The following is a 23072-nucleotide window of genomic DNA, read 5'->3' as shown; positions in this document are numbered from 1 at the left end:
TGAATGTCTTGGTTGCTTTTATGTTAGATATATTTTGAGAACTTGTGTTTATAAATTCGTGCTTCTGATCAACGCATCATTTCCAGCCCGTCTGGAATTTTTCATCCGCTACTGCTGAGCTCGAGCCTTCGCTTCGACCAGAGCAGTGAAAGAAGAGAACATCTGAATCTGTCATCGGCACACAGATCACTCATATAAAAAGCTGTAAATGAAACGCAAGCCCAGCAGTCGAGGAAACTTATCAACGTCTGATGGCGAGATGAGGGGAAATGAAAACAGACAGAAAGGCTTGACTACTCTGCAGGAAAAAGAAAGAGAGTGTGTCTCTGCCTAGATATTCCCTCTTTATTTTATCAGAAGTTCTGCCTCCAAACACATTGAGGGCTGAGTTATTCCTTTGCGCAGGGCCGTTCGAAGCGGGGGCCCGGGACAGAGACGCCAGTCCCACCACAATGAGCCGCTTTGGGCTGTGGTCTGGCCTTATGGGCTGCTGGCCAGCTCTCCCTCACCACCTCCCCCCCAAACACAGTTTATCCCACACCCTTAACCCCTCAGTGAGCCTGAGAGAGGGGCGGTCCGGGCAGTTACCTTGAGGTTCCTGACAGGTGGTCCCGGGCGACTGTATCTCCGGCGGGGAATGTAGCATGGGACGCTTGGATGGTTCTGGCTGGCCTTATTTCTTGTGCTCGCTCTAACTGTGGGGCTACGGCCGTGGCTGGACCCGCTCGACTGTGGTTTCTCCTCGTCTCAACTAACACTATGCTAAAATTCATTTCTCATTACATGGGAGGTTGGATCAAACTAAATGAAGTATTTTTAGTAACAGTTATTAATTAAGTTTCGGCATACCTACTCATTTGATCTTCTATTTTCTTCGTTCATTTTAGAATATTAGTAATTTCATCAAAACTATGAAATAACACAAATGAAAGGGGACATTTTAAATTTCAACATCAAATTTCTTCAAAACACCAGATTTGAGTTATATAAGCAAAAAACAAAAATAGAAACTATTTTCTATTTTAATATATTTTAAAATTTAATTTAATTTTCGGCAACCATTATTCCAGTTTTTTCAGTCTTACTGACACATTCTAATTATTGTATGCTGATTTGGTGCTCAAGAAACTTCTTTTTATTATCAATGTTGAAAATGTATTATATTTTATACGTAACATTATATTATATTATATTATATTTTTCTGTAAAAAGCCACTCTTTGCTTTGGTAATAGCTTTGCAACTTTTTATTTATAAGTTATATTATATTATATTTGGAAAAAAGCCTCTTTGATTTTGATAACACCATTACAACATTGTATTTATAAGCGATATTCTATTCTATTCTATTCTATTCTATTCTATTCTATTCTATTCTATTCTATTCTATTCTATTCTATTCTATTCTATATTAAAATTGGCTGGAAAAGCCACTATTATATTATATTATATTTTATTATATTATATTATATTATATTATATTATATTATATTATATTATATTATATTATATTATATTATATTATATTATATTATATTATATTTTTCTGTAAAAAGCCACTCTTTGCTTTGGTAACACCATTACAACATTGTATTTATAAGCGATATTCTATTCTATTCTATTCTATTCTATTCTATTCTATTCTATTCTATTCTATTCTATTCTATATTAAAATTGGCTGGAAAAGCCACTATTCTATTCTATTCTATTCTATTCTATACAAATTTTCTGTAAAAAGCAAATATTATATTTGGAAAAAAGCCTCTTTGATTTTGATAACAACATTCTATTCTATTCTATTCTATTCTATTCTATTCTATTCTATTCTATTCTATTCTATTCTATTCTATTATATTATATTACGATAGGAGTTCTGATTCTTTTTTTTTTGCTGTCCGCAGCAGTCTGGTGGGGACGTGTCTCGCTCGGTTCTGATTCAGGCTTCTGAGTCGGCGTACAGGTTCACCCTGGGCTCTGTGGCTGGAGGTGAGTCAGTCACGGATCATTGTGCACCACCCCTTTACCTGCCCCTCCTCCACACGAGAAATAGCTGCACTGGACAAAAAGAAAAACAAAGCCTGCCCTATTGCCTTCTTAGGAAGCTATTTCTCCCGTTTAATGAGGTTGTGCACCATGGGAACCTCCTGGGTGGATTCTTTTGTACCTGTGAGTGATCAGAGGTGTGTGTGTGTGTGTGTGTCGGTCTGTGTGTACGTAAGGAGGTGGTGCTTGGGCCTGTGTTTGGCTCCAGACTGGCTCTCTCGGAGGAGACAAGGTAATAAGGAGGTAGTGCAGGGCGACTCACTCTTTAATTAAGCCTGTCGGTGCTGTATTCCCTTTGTGTCCACCCCAAAGTTGGCAGATAAGAATTGACTGATGTGCTCTGCAAATATATCCTGACTTTCTTCCCATCCGGTGTTTTCAATTGTTGTTTGATGTGTCCTTCATCAGCCCCCTTGGGTGCGCATCTCTTTTAACAGTCTCGCTTTTCCATGTCGTTTGTAGTTTTAAACAAATTTTCTCTCACGACAGCCGTGGGTGCCACTGCCGTGTACCCCATCGACCTGGTGAAGACCCGCATGCAGAACCAGCGTTCTTCAGGATCCTTCGTGGATGAGCTGATGTATAAGAACAGCATTGATTGCTTCAAGAAGGTTGTGCGCTACGAGGGCTTCTTTGGTCTCTACAGAGGTCAGTGGCTCCGCACGGCCAGGCCGTCAGGGACGCACCAACAAAAAGCGTTTTCATGAAAGCCAGGGGCAGGTCATCTTCCCTCTGACCTTACCTGCTTTGAAGAGATTAAGTCTACCTTTGCTGCTCGAGGGGACAATGTGCTGAGCATGAAAGGGCACATACCAGCACAGGAACTTAACAATGAAGAACATGAATGCTCTATGCAGTCAATGGCGCTCAGATAATAAGGATCTGCTCTGCTTTTAGAGCTGGAACATGAGTTTTTAAAGCATTCTGTGAGGTCACAGATTCAAATTGTGATTGCAAGGTGCAATTGCCATGTGACCTCCATTGAGAACACTAACTACTGGTATTTGTCAATCATAAAGCTGACAAAAGAGAGGCTGAGATCTTCATCACCCGTGCAGAATTATTACGGGATGGTACGAACATTCAGTGCTCGTTTTAGCAGAGCATATCAGTGCTTTATGACACAGAGCACTATATTCGAAGTGAGCACAAAGTGCTTTTGTTTTGCATATAAATACAGTAGTTTAGTTTAACAAGGAAGTGGGCAGACCAGGCTTTTAGCAAATGCACAAAAAAAATACCTTAAAGTTTAGTGTACATTTAGTACACAAGCGTCTTTCCCATTGTAGCTTGATGTGAAATTTTGAGTAACTAAAAAAAAAAGAAAAAAGTTTGATGATTAAGGTGAACAATTATTGTAAGTAAAAAGATTTTTATTTTATTTTTTACAGGTTCATTCTGTTTTCTTCTTTAGCATGTCGGCTTTCAGATTCCGTAATGCAGGGCAGTAATAAACACATTTACTAATACATTTCATCACATAATAAAAGTCACACTGATTGTTTACTAGCAACGTAGAAACACAGAAATTGGTAAAGTCAACAGCCAATGATCCTGGCAAACACAAAGAAACGAGCAGCATGCGAGAACAAAACTGTTTACGGGATATTCGATGGATGATAAAGTTTGAAAAAAAAATATTTTTTCTAATTCTCTGTTTGTATATAAACACAAATGCGCTCCGTAGGCCATGCACGCGGGAAATGTTTGTATTCATCTAGCTGTGTGGCCTATTTGGACTCGTACAGTATGCCCACATTACCGAGTTTGTTTGTTACTGCCGGGGGTGGGTCATCACTTTTAAATCAGATTATTTAGTTTATTTTTGTCTAAGCCAGAAATCTGTTGTAATTGAGGGCTGTGTAAACTTTGGTTAAGGCTGTTTTTAAAGGGAAATAGAGTTTGTAGCACTGTTAAGTTTCCAATATTTAAGCACTCCACATCAATAGTGTTCATTAGTGCGTGGATGATAGGGAATTGGAGGCAGCGCTGCAGCTTTTATATTGAGGAAAGTCGTGCTTCCCTCACCCCTGTCTTTTTTAATCAACTTGTTTTCTAATTATAGGCCTCGTACCGCAGCTTCTGGGCGTGGCTCCCGAGAAAGCCATAAAGCTTACAGTAAGTGCTCTGCCTTCACCACATCAGCGTGGCCTCTGAAAACCAAAGCCCTTAACTCCTCAGAAATACACCCCTCTTCTTTTCTCGCCCACCCGCCTGCTGCCTGACTTCAGTGCCTCGCCTTAGCCCCTTGAAAAAGAAGTGAATCCGTTTTCTGTTTGATCCCCTGTCAAAGTTGGGGATCATAGACATTCTTGAGTTGTATTGGGCATCAGCAGGCTCACTTGTACTTTATTTCTCGTAATTGTGACTTTTTATCTCACCGTTGTGACTTTGCATCTCACAGTGCGATTATGTATTTTATACTTATTGTCACAATTGCAACTTTACATCTCAGTTGCAAGTTTATATCTCGAAATTGCAACTTTATATCAAAATTTTGACTGGATATCTCAAAATTGCTACTTTGTCTGCTGTCAGATGCCACTTTATATCTCAGAATTGTGACTTTATACCTCAAAATTGCAACTTTATTTAAAAATGTTGACTGGATACCTCAAAATTGCAATTTTGTATCTCACATTTGACTTTATATCACAGATGTCAGATGCCACTTTATATCTCAGAATTGTGACTTTACGTCTCAAAATTGTGACTATATCAAAAAACGTACTGGATATCTCAAAATTGCAATTTTTTATCTCAGCTTTCAAATGCTTTTTTTTTTATCTCAGAATTGTGACTATATCTCAAAATTGTGACTTTATATCAAAATTTTGACTGGATATCTCAAAATTGCAATTTCTTATCTCACATTTGACTTTGTATCTCAGCTGTCAGCTGCCACTTTATATCTCAAAACTGCAACTTTATCTCACAGTTTTGACCAAATCTCAGTTGTGACTTTACATCTCACAGCTGTCAGCTGCCACTTTAAATTCCAACTTGATATCTCAAAGTTTTGTCTTTATCTCAGAGTTCTGACTTTATAACTCACAATTGCCACTTTGTTATAATTATGACTTTTTATCTCAAAATTGCAAATTTATATCTCAGTTGCGACTGTATATATTACAATTGTGACTTCAATATATCACAATTGTCACAAATTGTTGTAATTGTGACTAGCTTTTCTTTTTTTATTCTGAGACACAAAAAAGGCTTTAATATGAAAATCGCCGTCGCCTTCACTGACCACCTGCAATCCAGTTTAACCAGACACTAAAGTGTAGACTGCTATAGGCGTGCCCATTTAAATTGAGTCACTTTTTGTATAATTCCTTGAATTGAGTGCTAAAACAACCCCCTAACAACTTGCAAGTGGCGTTCGAATTCTGATAAAATTTGTAAAACCTTTAATGCAGATTTCTGTGAGAGTTTCTGCTTTAATTCAGAGTCTGTGCAGGTGTAGAAGTCTGCAGTGTAGCTCTTTTCCTTGAAGAATCTATAGCTGATGCTACATTGTGTGTTTTTTCTCCACAGGTGAACGACTTTGTGAGAGGAAAGACTATGCAAAAAGACGGCAGCGTTCCTCTACCTTCTGAAATCTTGGCTGGCGGATGTGTGAGTTGCTCTTTGCTTTGACACGCCAACATATAATCCATACATCACGCAGTAACAGTACACTGACAAAAAGGAGTTTAGTTTTGAATGTCAGTGGACTTTGAGGTCTAAGCCTTGGCCTGAGGGAACACTTCTCTCCTTTTGTGAGGTGATTGAAAAGACACTTCAGCCCCATCAGTGTTTAAAAACATGTATAAAACACGTCTCCTCTGTCATCTCACCTCTAAATCACAGTCTGCCGCCCCACGGCTGCCGGTTGTTCTCAACCTGCCCCTCACCAGCGTGAGTTACCCTTTTCATTAAAGCGAATAACGTTATTAATACATCGTTTCCATGTCGTTTGTGTCAGTTCAGGTTTCAGAGAGTAGTAGCCTTCCTGTTCATGTCAAAACCAGACCCTGCTTCTTCATGTCTCCCCTGACCCAGGACACTGAAAGAGTCTCTTTCACATGACAGTGATCGCTAAAACATTTCTACACGCGTGGGCTTCCTTTTAAAAAAACGACTCTTAGATGATTGCGAGTTTCGATTATACCGACATGAGTGCATTTAGCCCACACGATCTCTGCTCTGAGATTTGAAAAGAGATGGGCACGGAAACATCGGGTTGGTTGCAGATGAAGTCAGCTCAGAAAGACGGCTTGTGCCACGGAGATGTGTTTTTCCTCCTCTGATTTCTCTGACAGCTCCTTTCATCCCCGGACCGAATCCCCAGTGTTTGGCCTGGCAGGATCCGCTCCCGTTCTCACGCCTGTACACGCGCCGCTCGCTCAAAGCCGTGTTTATTGACACTGCAGCCACGGCAAATCAAATCTATTTATTTGGTTTGAGAGGGAAAAGACTGGACTGCTGATTTGTGCACCATGAATGTTCCTATCTGAAGGAGGAGAGCAAAAATCACAGAAAGCGAAAGAGATGGTGAGGGTTACGGAACTGCTTTAAAAAAAAAACTTTTTAAGCTCCTCTCTTCTCACCTTGCGTCCTCTGAATTAGGCCCTTGACAGTTGCCAAGAGTTGGTCATTTGGTAAGAACAGCATGCTTCGCTGACCGAGCAGTTGGCTGGATTCTTATCTGGTTGTTGCTGGCCTTCATTTGAGGGCTGGGTTTCTCAAAATACTCACTTAGCCAACGCAAAGTGCCGTAGAGAGCGGGGAAAAACCGTGGCACGCATACAGTGACGCTTTGTTCATTTGCAGTACGAGCTGTGTAATTTAGCTTGTCCTGTATTTCTCAGCATTTGTAACGGTTTGTTAGTCAATTGCGAAACCATTTTTTTATCGCAATGCTTTCATTTCTACGCAAAAATGCTTGTGTAATCCGTTTAAGTGCGAGGAATGTGAGGGAGCATTAATGAAGGGAGGCTAATGTTTGTGTCTGGCGCTGAGCTATTGTTTTTAGAAGACTGAAGTGTTTTGTGTGTGTGTGGTGCTGACGCGCTTGGTGTGCGTAAGTATTTGTCTTCAGCTGCGATCTTCTCGCCAGTAGAGCGTGTATTCGGTACACACACACACGCTCTCAGTGCCTCTGGGGATTACCTTGCCTTGTAATTACCACCGAATTATCGAGCCGACGCTGCCTCACTCTGCACTCACATCGCATTTCTCGCAGTCACGTTGCAGCACGTGCTTCCCGCTCTTTAAACTGCCTCTCCTCCAGAGGTGATTGATCTTTTGTCTCTCTCTAACCGATGTTCTTGTTTGCTTGTTGCTTGTTCTCTTTGTGTAACTTTTTAAATGTCCAATTAGTACCCAATTAATGCGGCTAATAACCTGGCCCTCTCCTTAGTGCATTATTCCTTTCCAAAACAAGTTTGAAAAAGGATTGCTCTCAGCCCTGATGCCATAATTAACCATAAAAGATTACTTTCCACATAAATAAGTGGCATTTTCCATGAATAGGGTACAAGATAGGATGTGAAACTCTTTTTTTCCCCTCAGTGATAGGAAGTGCTTAATCTTCAGAAAATGTTGATTGTGACTGTGTAATTAAGCAATAAACACAATAAAAAATTTAACAGGGTTGCAACTTGCAACTTTTGCTTTTGAGAAATTGTATATTTTTGTGAAAAACTGAGAATATGGGATGTGATTTAATAAAGAAAGAATTAAATTTAAGAAAGGATCCAAATAATGTTACAAATGTTGGGTGTCACAAATTAAAGGATTTATATATATACATGTATGTGTGTGTCTGTGTATATGTGTGTATATATATATATATATATATATATAAAGTGTTTTTAGTATGTAAAATTAAAAAGTGTTTTTTTAATAACCATAATTTTAATATCTTTTCAGTCTTTTGAGAAAATGTATTTGATTTAAACGATTTCAACTGTTAGATACAATAGAGAAGGTCAAGACCTGAGGTGGGACAAGACAGAGCAAGTCCCTACTTTAGTCTTCATGCTAGATTAATTTTATGTTAGATAATAGTTTATCTAATTTTTCTGATTGTTCTAAAAAAAAAAAAAAGGGATTTGTGTCTCTAATACTTAAAAAAAGATAATTGGACACCAAAATAAACTGTATTCACGAAATGTGCCAGCTATTAAGTGGTAGCTGTGAGTTGTGAAAGGTAGGCAGCCCTCTCTGTATGTCGAGCTGTAATTTCCTCTGGAAGGGAAGTCAGTCTGCTCCGTCCTATTTAAAGAGCACCTTCAATGAGATGATAATGATCTTTATTTTTAAATATGCTGCCTCGTACTCAGTGGGATTTTTAAATGCGCACACTTGTGAGATTCGAGACTCATTTACCAGATTCCCGTAAGACGGCCCCGTACGTTAATATCTCTGAAAGAATGGAGGAATAAAATCAACAACAAACAAACAGTAAGGCCCTTATGTATTCAAAAGGAGGGCTGAGGGAAGGAGAAGAAATCCATGGAAACTGATTTCCATCTAATTACACTGCTCTGTTTTTCTGTGTGCAGCCTCAGTAACTATGAGCAACAGGAAAGATAGGGCACGGAGGCGGCAAGCGGACAGCCTCTTTGGCGAGACACGTTTAAATGCTTCTGTTGCAGCTTCAGATGCTGTCATGTCAAACTCCAACCATTTCAAAGAACTCGGAGGAACCTGTTCCAACCTGCTGAGGCTTTTTATCTGCCTCGCAAGTACAAGGTTGGAGACATGAGGTTGTTTTTTGAGAGGCCCCCAGGGGCCTGCGTTCTGTGTGATGTTTCAGGCACCGTCTGTCTTTGGCAGGTTCAACCTCCACCTCCTACAAAGAGTGACAATAGCACAATCATTCTCAGGGCCCAGCTTGAAGCATTGTCCTCTTACAATGAGAATATCACATTACTTCCCTCTTGTCATTTTTGTTTTTCCACTTTGAGTTTATCAGAACGTGTTTACAATAGTAACAGATTTGCCTCAGATGATCTGTACATACATGTTTTCCTCCCTTATTTACACTTCTCACATTTAAAAACATGAATTGTCGACGAAGCTCTGTGAAAACCTGTATGCTGGTGTTGTTGATCTTCAGGCTGGGGGATCTCAGGTGATCTTCACAAACCCTCTGGAGATCGTGAAGATCCGACTGCAGGTGGCTGGAGAAATCACCACAGGGCCACGCGTCAGCGCTCTCTCCGTCATCCGTGACCTGGGGTTCTTCGGCCTGTACAAGGTATGTCTCACTCACACAAAACAGCCTGAAACCTAATTCTCATACGTCAGACACATCTACTCTGCGCTTGAGGTATGTGCTTCACTGGTACATGCTTTTGCTTATTTAGTAAACAGTATAAATGAGCGGGAAATATGTCGCAGAAGTGTTTCGTGTAATATGTCAGCATTTGGTTGAATTCGGTATGCTCATTACATTAATTAGTTATTATTTATATTTATAAAAAGTGACAGTTTGTAATGACATTTATAATGTTACAAAAGATTTCTGTTTCAAATAAATGCTGTTCTTTTCGTCGAAGAATCCTGAAAAAATGTATCATGGTTTTGACAATAAGACGAAATGTTTTTGAGCATCAAGTCAGAATATTAGAATGATTTCTGAAGGATCATGTGACACTGAAAGTAATGATGCTGAATTCAAATTACAGGCCTTTAAAAAATATTTTTATTGAAAACAGTTATTTTAAATTGTAATTATATTTTACAAAATTACAGTTGTTATTGTATTTTTGATCAAATAAATGCAGCCTTGATGAGCATAAGAGACTTCTTTTTCAAAAACATAACACATCTTTTCAACCCCAAACTTTTCAATGGTAGTTTATATTTATTTATAATGTTCTAAAAAAACATTTAGTATCTAGTTTTTTGTTGTTTTGAAATGTGAAAGTTTGTATATTTAATGTCTCCTCAAATATCTCTCAAAGATATAGTCTGACCCACTTCGTACCACACTAAAGACCCAGAGGAGCATCCTCAGCTCTCTAGCGCCTCCCACCTGTGGATTCACTCCCTGCACTACCTCTTATATCCCAGAGTGCCTCAGTCATGATCCACATTCTCCAGCAAGTCCTCCACACTCACACACACACCATCATGGCTCAATCCACCCCCTGCGGGCTGCTGTAGCCGTCGGGCCAGGTAGCACCAGCCTCTCAGATCAGCTCACTGAGTGCTGCTTTTGTGTCCTGTTTTCCCATGAGGCTCAGCAGCACTGCAGGAGGACATCTCCAGTGCATCTGAGGAGGGATGCAGGGCTGCATTCCTGAGGCTTGGAGCGCAGGAGGTTGCGGAGAGCGAGTGTTTTGGTGTAAACAGCGTTGTGGGGACTGCCATGATGGCGTTGGGTCATATCTCATCCAGTGGCTGCGTTCTCTGACATTAATGGACAGCTGGAGAGAGATTAATGAGGCGCATTCACCTCTGCGTAGGTGTTATGTGTGGTGCTAATTATATGTAGATGATTGATGTTGTTTTATGCTGTAATAATAACTGATGTGCACTTTTTTTTTAATTATTAAAGAGGCAGTAGAGAGGACAGTAAATAATGAGGAGAAGAGGAAAACTTAAATTAATTCTTACTGCTAGGCTGCAGATATATATATATATGCATAATGTTAAAAAAAATTGTTTTTGTTTTTGAAAGAAGTTTCTTATACTCACCAAAGCTGCATTCATTTGATATAAAATACAGTACAGACAATATTTTTTAAATATTATTACAATTTATAATAACTGAATTTTCAGCATCATTACTCCAGTCTTCAGTGTCGCATGATCCTTCAGAAATCATTCTAAAATGATTTGCTGCTCAAGAAAAATGTCTTCTTATTAATAATGTTAAAAACAGTTGTTTAATAATTATGTATATATTGTGTATATATATATATATATATATATATATATATATATATATATATATAATACTGTATATATATATTGTATATATATACTGTATATATTTATATATATGTATGTATATAAGTCAGACTCAAACCCACTTTGCCCACACAAGGTTCACGGCTCTTTTGCATTGAGCCTTTTATTTCTCAGGTTGTCTCTTAAAGGGATAGTTCACCCAAAAATTAAAATTAGCCCATGATTTACTCCCCCTCAAGTAATCCTAGGTGTATATGACATTCTTCTTTCAGATGAATACAATCAGAGTTATATTAAAAAATGCCCTGGCTCTTCCAAGCTTTATAATGGCAGTGAATGGCCATTTCTGTTTTAAAGTCTATAAAAGTGCATCCATCCATAATAAAAGTGCTCCACACGGCTCTGGGGTGTTAATAAAGGCCTTCTGAAGCGAAGCGTTTGTGTGAGAAAAACAAATTTCTAAAATTCTAGCTTCAGGCCAATTGAACATACACATTCTACTTACGCAACTTGTGAAGACGGAAGTAGCGTATTGAGTCATGATGTAGCGTAAATATCAGCAGTGCGTCGCATTACTCGTGCAAGTTGCGCTTTACAGTTAAGTCGAATCGGTATGTTCGTAAAGTTATAAATATGAATATTTTTCTTACACAAATTCATCACTTTGCTTCAGAAGGCCTTTATTAACCCCCCAGAGCAGTGTGGAGCACTTTTATTATGGATGGATGCACTTTTATAGACTTTAAAACAGAAACGGCAATTCACTGCCATTATAAAGCTTGGAAGAGCCAGGGCATTTTTTAATATAACTCTGATTGTATTCGTCTAAAAGAAGAATGTCATATACACCTAGGATGACTTGAGGGTGAGTAAATCATGGGCTAATTTTCACTTTTGGGTGAACTATCCCTTTAAGTATCAATATCTCTCATACACTTTCGATATCACTCAGTAGATTACAGTAGAATGTGCTTCACTTATCAGTAAATCAGATGGCTGGTCACTGGAAAAAAGCCTGCTCTCCTGTCTGGCCGAGGCAGGTAAGTCTCCAGGGCTCACCTGTCAGCCTGTCGTGGGAAAGAAGCCTTTATTTCAGAGTCATGGTCGGAGGGGGGTCACTACGGCACACAACAGCCTGTGTGTGTAAGAATGTCGAATCCGGTGCCTCCCCTCCATCTGTGTCTCTCCTGAGCCGCGCGGACAATGTGCTTTGAGTGCAGGAGACGCGCTGCAGCCTGCTTCTCTCAGACGGCCTGGCTCCTCAGGGTCCGGCCCAGGCACAGAGCTGTCTTTGTCAGCCTAATTACCCCGCCTCTCCCCTTCTGCTGCTGCAGGGCCTCCACCAACACTCCCAAACCAAGAGCCCCAGCACACACACTTCGTATCACACACACACACACCTGCGAGTGTGCGGTTGTCGAGTTATCATGCACAGTGAGGGCCAGTGGATCCAGATGTTCCCACATTAACACTGCCGAAGCAGATGAGCCAGGCCTGGCCTTCTGGACGCGGGGGTGATTTTGATCTGGTTTCGCAGCAGGCCGTCTGCCCCGGCCCGCAGGAGAGCACAAAGATCGCTTCAGGAAAGAGATACCTTGGCTATCTGTGCTACCTGTGTACACGCTGCAGATTAACCTTGCGAGTTTAATGAAGCCTGTCTAAAGCGCACTTCAGCCGGGCTTTAAAGCGTTCTGCTGAGAGGAAAATCTCTCTGTTTCTTCACTCCTGGCTGCTCGCCAGCTCGCTGGAGACGAGGAAACCCGATCCCGTTGAAGGTACGGCTTTGTTTGCGGTGACAGACGCAAGAATAGTCTCCGCGACCGTTCGAAGCATAAAACAGCATGGTGAATGTTTATTTGAAGTGACAAGTCAGAAAAGGGACAAAGCAGACTTATTCCGAAGGGTTGACATTAACACGCCATAAACCGAACTCCCAGAATACCTCACAATGCTACACTAGCGCGGTCCCTGAATCCAAAAGACATCTCTGTAATATTTCTCTTGACGTCATGTGTCCATCTTTCCGGCCTCCAGGGTGCAAAAGCCTGTTTCCTGAGAGACATCCCCTTCTCGGCCATCTACTTCCCCTGCTACGCACACATCAAGGCGGCCCTGAGCGACGGAGACGGGCGAGTGGGACCTGGCAGGCTGTTGCTGGCAGGGGCGCTGGCGGGTAAGCCACCACACACTCTCCGGTAGCCGCCTGCCACCACTGGCTCCATTGTGGTTGGCCGTAATTAGAGTGCTCAGTGATTTAGGCTATGTTTTGAAGTGCAGCGCGCCTGCCAAGGGTTGGATATTTTCCACTGTTTAATATAAAGGGGCTGGAAGTTTGTGCTTTGAGCTTTGAGAGTGTTAAAAGAGGAACAAAATATCTCAAAGTCCCAAAGTAGCCTTACTGCAGGAGCAATAAACAGATCCTACGATACTGGCATGACCAGGCCAACACATCCAAGATCTGACTTGCAATATTTTTACAAGTCTCTCGTTCCTTGTCACATGTAAAATACGATCCAGATCTGATGTTGTTTTTAATATTTTACTCTTGTGGTTCATCTTTAAGAAAACATTGTTTAAAAGACCACGTCTTTAGCCAAGCCAGTATGGTTTGGAATGCAAGTGAAAGAGAATTAATATTTATTTCTAATCCTTTTTGCCGTTTTAGATTTACTGCTTCTTGACGTGAGCGTGATACGAGATTGAAAAGCCATACATGGTCAGAAAGAGCTTAGCATTCCTGTCTTTCCCAATGTTTTATATCTGTCAGATGGTTTAAAGCAACTTTTTTATGGCTAGGTATGTTCTTATGGCATGTATCATTCGGTCTACCATTTATCAGCGATTCGAGCTTCAAGGCAATTAGTGATTTACAGTTGGTTCGGGAAATTTAATTTCACGCTCAGTTTGTGCGCCATTATTGGTGAGGCGGGCAGACTTCTAGGGCATCGACCAATGTAAAGTTGGCTTTATCCTCTACTTCTAGTGGAAATGCGTATGTATTGCGTGTTATTTTTTACAGTTATATATCTATGATCTGTAATTCACACTACTGTATTTATTTTTAATTGATTTAATTTTTCAAGTTTCAGATTTTTTCTGAATTTAAAAATGTTTAACAGCATTACATTTCTTAGTGTCATTTCTGTCTAGTGGCCTGTTTATGTTTAATATGGGCGAGTTGGTAAAGGGTTCACCGTATATTAAAAACTAATTTAGTTAATAGTTCATTTGTTGCCAATTTTATTTTTTGGTAATGAAAATTATTCGAGTTTAGTTTCAGTAATTCATTTTTATGCTCTTTGTGCTCCGGTGAAGCTTTGTCCGTCGAAGCAGGTCAGCAGAGAGAAAGGCACGTAATTATTCAGATGCAAGTATTTTATTTAGATGTTAAAATAAAGCTCTTGAACATGTGTTGGAGTCGGTGCGATGGTGGTGTGGCCGCTCAGACTAAATGCTATCGCTGATTTAGGGTATGAAGAGCTGAATTGGTGCCACAGTGGCCTTTGTGCTGGACAGCGTGGGACAGGGCTTATGCCAGCCTCATTATTAAGCATTGTCTGGACCTGAAAGTGAAAAAAACGATGCACAATGCTGAATAAATGGAGCTTTCCGCTTGAGATATTTATAATATTTGATAAAATAGGCTGTCTGTATTTATGAAAACTGAATTAAATTATATTCATGTGATATACGAGTCAAATGTATTCAAAAACGATTGAAGTTGTTACTTAAATTTTCTAATGACTTCAAATCAGACTCTTCATTGACATGTGTGACTTTTCTTTAGGCATGCCTGCCGCATCCCTGGTGACCCCTGCTGATGTTATCAAGACCCGGTTACAAGTGGCTGCCCGTGCAGGTCAGACCACGTACAATGGACTCATTGACTGTTTCTGGAAGATTCTTCAGGAGGAGGGACCTCGTGCCTTCTGGAAAGGAGCTGGAGGTGTATCTCGCCAACTTACCTGAAACTAGTCATGCTAATGTTGTTTTTTTGCTCCAATGGATTTTTCAGTTGACCTTATATAGTAAAGGTGCAGTATGTAATATTGACTGCTAGCGATTGGAATGCGTTCAACAGTCCAAATTTAAAATATTTGAGAGTTGTTTCCCAGTACCCAGTGTATCGAAATACTATTGGGTAAATTGGCAGTGGGCGGGATCACACCGATCAAAACAAACACTCTGTTACAATGTTTTTCAGAAAAACAAGTATTTGACAGTATTTTTATGCTTTAGTACAGACAAGATTATTACATACAGCACCTTTAAAGGGTTAATTCAGCCAAAAATGAGAATTCCATCATTGTTTACATCTTTCCAAACCTGTACGAATTTCTTTTTTCAGTGGACCACAAAAAGTCTAGTCGGCAAATTCGCCCACCTGTCGTAGCTCTCAAATCTCATTCAATTCAAATTCGGTGTGTCAGGATGCGTCACAGTTGGTTTGACATCAATGATGAGACGTTGTTGACTTTTAACACATCTTGACCTGCCACATTTGAATTGAACACAAGCCTAAATGTGATTTGAGACCTAAAGAAAGCTTTTCAGCACATAATGGCTTAAATTTAATTCAGTCTCTCATCTAAAACTACTTCAGAAGATTTGAAATATACTACACATGTCATATGGACAACATTTATTCCACTTTTATGATGGACAGACTCAGTTTCCTTTATGGAGCACACTGAACTTTCTGCAATTATTTTTGGAATAAAATGGCTCCTTTTTTGTTTTTCACGGAAGAATGAAGTCATACAGGGGCAAAGAATTAAGAATAAATTGAATTCCTGAAAAGAATGTTCTTAAAAGTCATCGTAAACGAGCCTAAATTCAATCCGTTCATCGTATAAAGCGATTGAGTCTCTTCAGAAAATGTTGACTACACCGCATATGGATTAGTTTTAAATGAAGTAAAGTGGTAAAGCGTCAAAGTGGTAGTTGCGTAGCTGTCAATGGAGGGACGGAAAGCTCTCAGATTTCATCAAAAAGATCTTCATTTGTGTTCTGAAGATGAACGAAAGTCTGAGGGGTTTGGAATGATTGAGGGTGAGTAATTAATGACAGAATTTTCATTTTTGGGTGAACTATCCCTTTAAGAAGACTTGCAATTCTAACAAATACAGCGAACAGACGATTTTTGTGTTAATAATTGTGTGTATTAGCACTCCTACATGACCTAAAGCATTTTTAATAAATGTAGAATCTGTTCAGACTGCTTGCTGATGCTTCACATGAATGTAATTTTGTTTGTTTTTCCTGCTCAGCACGTGTGTTTCGCTCCTCGCCTCAGTTTGGAGTGACGCTGGTGACCTATGAGCTGCTGCAGAGGTGGTTTTACGTAGACTTCGGTGGACAGTAAGACTCTCACACTTCTTAAAACTTTCTTTAGATTTCTTCCATTAGGAACAAAATCTCTGGGGCACACAGTGTGAATTTGAAGAGCACTGAAATGTCAGATGCCCTGAAATTTCATTAATAGCTGTTTAGAGAGGGCTGGCTTTGTAGCAAAGACTCTCATTTCGACGGCCACTTTGTTACATCTGAGGCAGGGAGGCCTAATAATTGCTATACAAGAAAGCGTCGAATGCCTGGACTGAAAGCTGTTTGCGGCATCTTTATCTCTCCTGCTGAAGCGAAAAACACCCTCGCTTTATGATTTAGAAAGGGTCAGCTGACTCACTGAAGCCTGGAGGTGACATTTCTAGAAATGCTCTTCCATAGCCACATGGCTCCATGTGTCCAAGTGATTTGAGGTGGGGAGGATTGCTTCGACCGGAGTCTGTTCCAGTTCTGGACAGAATGACCTTATTTTCCCATGGAACATTGTGCTGTCCTGAAAGCCAGAAACCACAGGCACATATAAAAGAACATCGTATATATATTGACCTATGTGTAGATTTGTTTTTATACCTGTTTATATATTGATTCATGTGGCTCGGTGAGCACTTTATTAAACACGTGCTGTCATATCGAAAAGTTTACTGGAGATAAACAGCCTGACTGAATTGTTAAAACAAGAATATTTTCCTCTCAAGTTACGGAACACAAAATAAATGCCTTTTCTCTAAACTTTTCCATCCAGAGTACAGAGTGTATTTTAGGACAGCGTGAAATCATACAGTCATGTAGCGGAAATATCTGAAACATTTCTTTGAGTTGACATTATTTTATGTGAAAAGAAAAAGTGAGGATGCACTAATACTGAAATTCTAGCTGATGCTTAATTACTTTCATGTTATGACTGTTAACTGATGACCAATAGTACTATAAATATAATAAAATAATAACATTGTAATGCTCATTCTAATAGAGGAGAGACCTGTGGAATGTCCTCAAAGGGATAGTTCACCTAAAAAAGCATCATTACTCCAGTGTTCAGTGTCACATGATCCTTCAGAAATCATTCTAATATGATGATTTGATGCTCAAGAAACATTTCTGATTATTATCAATGTTGAAAACAGTTGTGCTGCTTAATGTTTCTATGGAAACCGTGAGACATTTTTTCAGGATTGTTTGATGAATAGAAGGTTCAAAAGAACAGCGTTAATTTGAAATATAAATCTTTTGTTACGTTATAAATGTCTTGATTAATGTGTCCTTGTTGAATGAAAGCATTCATTTATTAAAAGGAAAAATATTGCTAACCCCTATTATTATACATTGACATAATCTGACCAAGATATGAAGATATAATCAGAACCAAGTTAAAATAGCACATGCATATACAGAATTTTCCTTTTTATCATATGTCTACATAAACACATTGACATTTTATTGCTTATGCTGACACTCAAATTCAAAATAACTGTTTTTATATTCACGTCTGGTTTATGTGCTTCAACAGGCTGACTGAGCTACTACACGATTATGATTTCATTCAAGCTAAAATGTTAAGACGACATCCTAAAATAGGATTTGTGTCCTAAATGGAAGTTTTTTTTTTAAAGGAAAGCAAGAAACCAGTTCTGGTCTATTCATTTATTTTGTGTTCCATAACTTGAGGGGAAAATATTCTTGTTTTCAGTATGCAGGCAGGCTGTTTATTCTTGTTTGACAGGACAGGACAGGGCAGAATGTGAAGTCTGCCTTTGCTCCTCCTCCTCATCCATCTTCTCTCTCGCTCTCTCCTCACCACAGAAAACCAGCTGGCGCAGAGCCTACTCCCAAGTCTCGGATCAGCCTCCCGGCGCCCAATCCCGACCACATCGGTGGCTTCAGGTTGGCCGTGGCCACGTTTGCTGGCATCGAGAGTAAATTTGGACTGCATCTACCGCGATTCCGAGCGCCTGCCGCCCCTCGCGCTTGAGGCGAACGCCTGCACTATGGGGTGACGCTACCCTACACTGGAACACACACACTTATGAATCTCATAAAACCTTCAGCAGATCAACTGGAAAGGATGTTTTATGTGATTATTAATGCATATTACAGCTTTAAAGTAGATGGGGATGATCTACCAAAGTTCTGGATTCTTCAGTGGGATGGTCGTGTGACTTTAAATGTAAATCATTGTTCATTTGATTCTTTATTTTATTGTATTTTTATTTATTTTCCTGAAAAATTACCTGTAACAAACTTCCAAAACTATTATGACCTTCCCAATCAATTCATGTAACTGATCAGTTAGATTTACTAAAGTTGATCCCCTTTTATTTAATTTAATTTATATAATGAACTCAAGGCACTTGATGCATATTGCAGAGTTTTGACAGTACAAGCATATCCAGTTGAAACTAAACAAAGATTTTTTTTTTTTTTTTTTTAATGATAGATGTGAAACTGTTTACATTTTTTCTCCTTTTACCATAAAAACTATGTAATCACATACTAACATTCATTTCATTACTGATGTGGACACACATTTGAATGTATTATAGTATGTTTTGGGGATATACAAGCAATGTTGATTTATAGTCCGGAGACTCCAAGGTTTTTACAGATAATGTACTGTATGTTAGTACTGTAAAATTGAGGTGAAGACATTATATTGAGCTGTACAGTAGAGCTGATTGTACATAGTGTGTAAAGACTGTGCCTTACTCTAAGTATGGCAGCAATAGATGCACTGATTGAAAGAAAGATTTATTAAAAGATCAAAACGAAACTGGTTGAGCATGTTTTATTTGTCAATACTCATTGTATTTAGCCACACACTTCTCACTTATGGTTTTCAATAACATCATTTCTAAAATGTGAAATCTTTTAGCAAGCACACAATACCTGTTTGCATTGCTTAAACACTGATGAGAAAGCCATTGTTGACAGTTAAACTTACATGACTTTGTTAATACTTCATGCAGGGAGCTCAGTACAAAAATATACACACACTGTTCAAGTATACTAAAAAATAACCACCAACCAACGTCGAAAATGCCTTCCTAGCAGCAGGTTATTTCAAATTCACATTTTCAGACATGTTATGGACTGATTTAGCAGTAAATGCTATCAAGGTAATGAGATGAAACAAAACAAAAAATACAATGAACTCTTACACAACAAAAACTGCACACAAGCTCACAGAAATAAAAACAATTTTACCATAAGCAACAATATTAAAGGGATCGTTCACCTAAATATGAAAACTGTCATTCACAGTATTCATTCACACCTGTATGACGTTGTGCAGAATAAGCAGCTCTTTTCCATAATAAAACTGTGGTTCAATATTCACTTTCATTATTAGCCTATGGAATGACGGTCACTGTGATTTTGCCAAGTAAGACATGTTCCTGATCCTGGAACAACATTTTAGTACAAAAAGTTAATCCCTTACCCCTAAACCTAACATAACCCATAACTTATCCCGTAAATCAGAGGGAAATAATGGGTGAATAACACTGATGTAGAAGCACCTAACCCTGGTTGTAAGTCTAAACTTGACATAAACTGTAAACTTGTCCCTTAAATTTGATTGGTTGTTTGGAAAGTTGTTCCAGGATCAGCAAAGATGTTGATCCAGGAACATGTTGGGCTTGATGAAATCACATTCACCATGGAGGGACGCAGTAAACGAAAGGGCGATTCGCAAGCTCGATTCAATTTTATTTCTTTTTGCTATCCATACGGGTATATTTCAGTTCAAATTCAGCGGTAGGAGAGTAGCAATGCTGAAAAGCGGTTTGAGAAACTTGATACTAGTAACCTTCTAACTTCATAAATTACGCATTACGCAAAATAGAAGTTAAAAAAATTGACTGAATTGGTTCAGCTAAACAGCGCTATACAAATAACCCACATTGCCACGCTGCCTCTGAAAATAGACAAGAGTAAAAGATTGATCTTGGTATTTTAAGAATTACCAGCAAATAATCAGAAAAACTATATTTTTATGCTACTCCCCCCCCAAAACCCAATTAAAGGGATAGTTCACCCAATGTTTCTTTCTTCTGTTGAACACAAAAGAAGATATTTTAAAAAATGTTGGTAACCAGACAGTTGACGGTAGCCATCGACTTCCATAGTAGAAAAAATGGCTACCGTCAACTGTCTGGTTAGCAACATTCTTTAAAATATCTACTTTTGTGTTTAACAGAAGAAAGAAACTCATACAGGTTTGGAACAACATGAGGGTGAGTAAATGCTGACAGAATTGTCATTTTTGGGTGAACTATCCCTTTAAGAACAAGCCCCGCCCTGCAGCCGATTCTAATTTCATCATCAGTCATGTTAATCACAGTGCACATTGCCAACACAGCATTGAAACAAATACTAATCCTTAAAGTCACAATGAAATCAAATTGACAATCAAATTGACTTATTTTTATGGAATGTTGGAGTATTTATTATAAATGATTTATCTGTGGACATCATTATTTTTTTTTTTATTCATGTGTCCTCATAATCTTTAATTGAAATAACTTCTCGTAGCCACATTTTCTTTCTTCTCTGAAGACGTTTTCTGGTACGCGGAAGGAAGAACCCGTCGCCCGCGTGAGATCACAACAACAGCAAACCGAAACCATCCAATCAATTCCCCATGGACAAAAACCGGTCCCTCTCTATATTTGTTCTTGTCTGAGAAGCCATTTCAGAAGAAGACTATCACAACTCCTGTTTCATGCTGACTTTAACCCTAACCTCACTATAGCACTAGCAAATCCTGATAGATAGCATTACTGTGATCAGATCCACCAATGATATTCCTGAACTGAATCTGAATCTGAAGTTTTCTTGAATGATTGACCAATGAAATCAGCTGCGAGGCAGGGTATGCGGTATTGCAGTAAATCATACAGTATTTTTACCCAGCCCTAGTAAACAATGCAACATTTTTCATTATTTGGATAAACGGTCCCTTTGGATAACCGGTAAACAGCACAGTACTAGTGGACATGCTAATAGTGTGTTACATCAGGCTCAGTCTGGGTTTGTGATGACGCTGATGACTGTTGGATCCATGTTTATGCACTCAGTTCCCCAGGCCCCTCCTCCTCTCCATCCCCACGGTTGGCACGGATCTCCATCAGTGTGTGTCCGAAGTGGGTCCAGTCCTCACTGTGGGGCACGGCCAGCTGCAACAGATGAGCGTTTGAGAGATCCAGTGCCAAAAACACCCCCCACATCTCCAAAACGCCACATCAAGAGCAAAGCTACGCATTACATGTGCTGTCACAGTGTGGGAGAGGAAAGAGATCAGCACACATTGTGATTCAGAGACAGAACAATAAAGCTGCTTGTTTGGCCTTTGAGTGCTGAATATTTATCGTGTCAGTTCTCAGGAAGGGGAAGATGGGGACTATGGGCCGGCTGGGTGACGGTGTGGGATCACTTTCTGCTGTCAGAGTCAGATATAGACGAGAATGAAAGGCTGCCTGCCGCCCATGCTTAAAAAGAGAGAGAGAGAGAGAGAGACAGAGAGAGAGAGAGAGACAGAGAGAGAGAGAGAGAGAGAGAGATCTACAGGGTTTAATTAAACAGGAATAGAGAGGTGGGAGGAGATGACAGCCACTTCCAAACCAAAGGCCAAATCAAGCTCTTTTATAGTACAGCAAGTGGTCTTAAGAAGCCTTCGTCAATAAATGACCTTATAGCACTGGGATTTCATCACTATATATATATATATATATATATATATATATACATACAGTATACATACATACATACATACATAATATAAATATATATGTTTTCATGGACATTTTGCGAACTGAAATAACCTTGCCTTGTCAAAAAAATATCAGATATTTTACTGAGCTTAAAGGTGCTCTAAGCAATGTTGGGTGATGTCACTTCTTGTTGACGTTCTAAGTATTGTCAAACAAAACGGAGGCTAGCTCGACCCTCCCTCTTCCTCATCCTGTCCCCTCCCCCGATGTAAATTTGGGACTTTGCGCATTCCTTCTCCTTTTCCCTATTCTTTGCTATTTGTTCATCAGAACGTCGTCTCTTTGGTCGTGTGTTGGCCATATCAAAATTCAAGAGAATATAATTCTAATGTTAGTCGTTGTCTAGGACATCTCTCCTCTGGCTAACTTCCCTCTGCATGCTTCTCTCTCCTCCACTCCCCACACCCCCCTTCATGTTTACGCGCACTAACCCCCCCACCCCCACATCATTCTTGTCGGTTATTGGCTAGAACACTGTTTCTTATGTTTCGTGGTCCAGGTTGGGCCAGTTTGTTTTTGTTGCCGTTTGTGAAGCCTGGGCTGTCTACAGAGACCGCGTTTTTTTACAGTGTGTTCAGGGGACAGACAGCTAGCGGATAGTGAGGAGATGTTTGCTGTATGTGACAAAAAATGTTTCAGCCTAAAAAAATGTGTGACATCGCTTAAAGCATCTTTAACACTTAACACCATTATGGTCTGATGAGGCCCTTTCTATGATATCATTATAATTTTTCTATGATATATATTTTTTTTTCTGCAGGTTGGTTGGAGCACATGATTTTGATTTTGCAGATAAAAGTTATATTAATATTAATAAGTGAAGCAGTTATTTTAAAATATTTTTTTCGGTAACACTTTACAATAAGATTTCATTTGTTAACATTAGTTAACTGTAGTAGTTAACATGAGCGAACACTAAACAATACTTCTACAGGATTTATTCATATTAATTAATGTTAATCTCAACATTTACTAATAAATTGTGGAAATCAAAAGTTGTATC

General features: G+C 39.3%; 2 protein-coding genes across 6 annotated transcripts in view; one reads left to right on the top strand and one right to left on the bottom strand.

Annotated features, from left to right (window-relative positions):
• slc25a13 (solute carrier family 25 member 13) overlaps positions 1-19068 on the top strand; it is a 40500-nt gene extending 21432 nt beyond the window's left edge. For 2 of the 3 annotated variants that reach the window (XM_084131103.1, XM_084131105.1), the window contains 9 exons: positions 1901-1985; positions 2532-2690; positions 4108-4160; positions 5583-5663; positions 9154-9294; positions 12990-13128; positions 14743-14901; positions 16226-16316; positions 18102-19068. In XM_084131103.1, the coding sequence (XP_083987229.1) occupies positions 1901-1985; positions 2532-2690; positions 4108-4160; positions 5583-5663; positions 9154-9294; positions 12990-13128; positions 14743-14901; positions 16226-16316; positions 18102-18270 (1077 nt within the window). In that variant the 3' untranslated portion in view covers positions 18271-19068. The remainder of the gene's footprint in view (positions 1-1900; positions 1986-2531; positions 2691-4107; positions 4161-5582; positions 5664-9153; positions 9295-12989; positions 13129-14742; positions 14902-16225; positions 16317-18101) is intronic. The other variant, XM_084131104.1, reaches the window with a different exon arrangement.
• dync1i1a (dynein cytoplasmic 1 intermediate chain 1a) overlaps positions 19069-23072 on the bottom strand; it is a 71112-nt gene continuing 67108 nt past the window's right edge. For all 3 annotated transcript variants that reach the window (XM_084131106.1, XM_084131107.1, XM_084131108.1), the window contains one exon: positions 19069-21475. In XM_084131106.1, coding sequence (XP_083987232.1) covers positions 21365-21475 — 111 coding nt within the window. In that variant the 3' untranslated portion in view covers positions 19069-21364. The remainder of the gene's footprint in view (positions 21476-23072) is intronic.

Source organism: Abramis brama (assembly GCF_963993115.1).
Source record: "Abramis brama genome assembly, chromosome: 12".
Taxonomy (NCBI): Eukaryota; Metazoa; Chordata; class Actinopteri; order Cypriniformes; family Leuciscidae; genus Abramis; species Abramis brama.
This window is presented reverse-complemented; position numbering and strand designations above follow the sequence as displayed.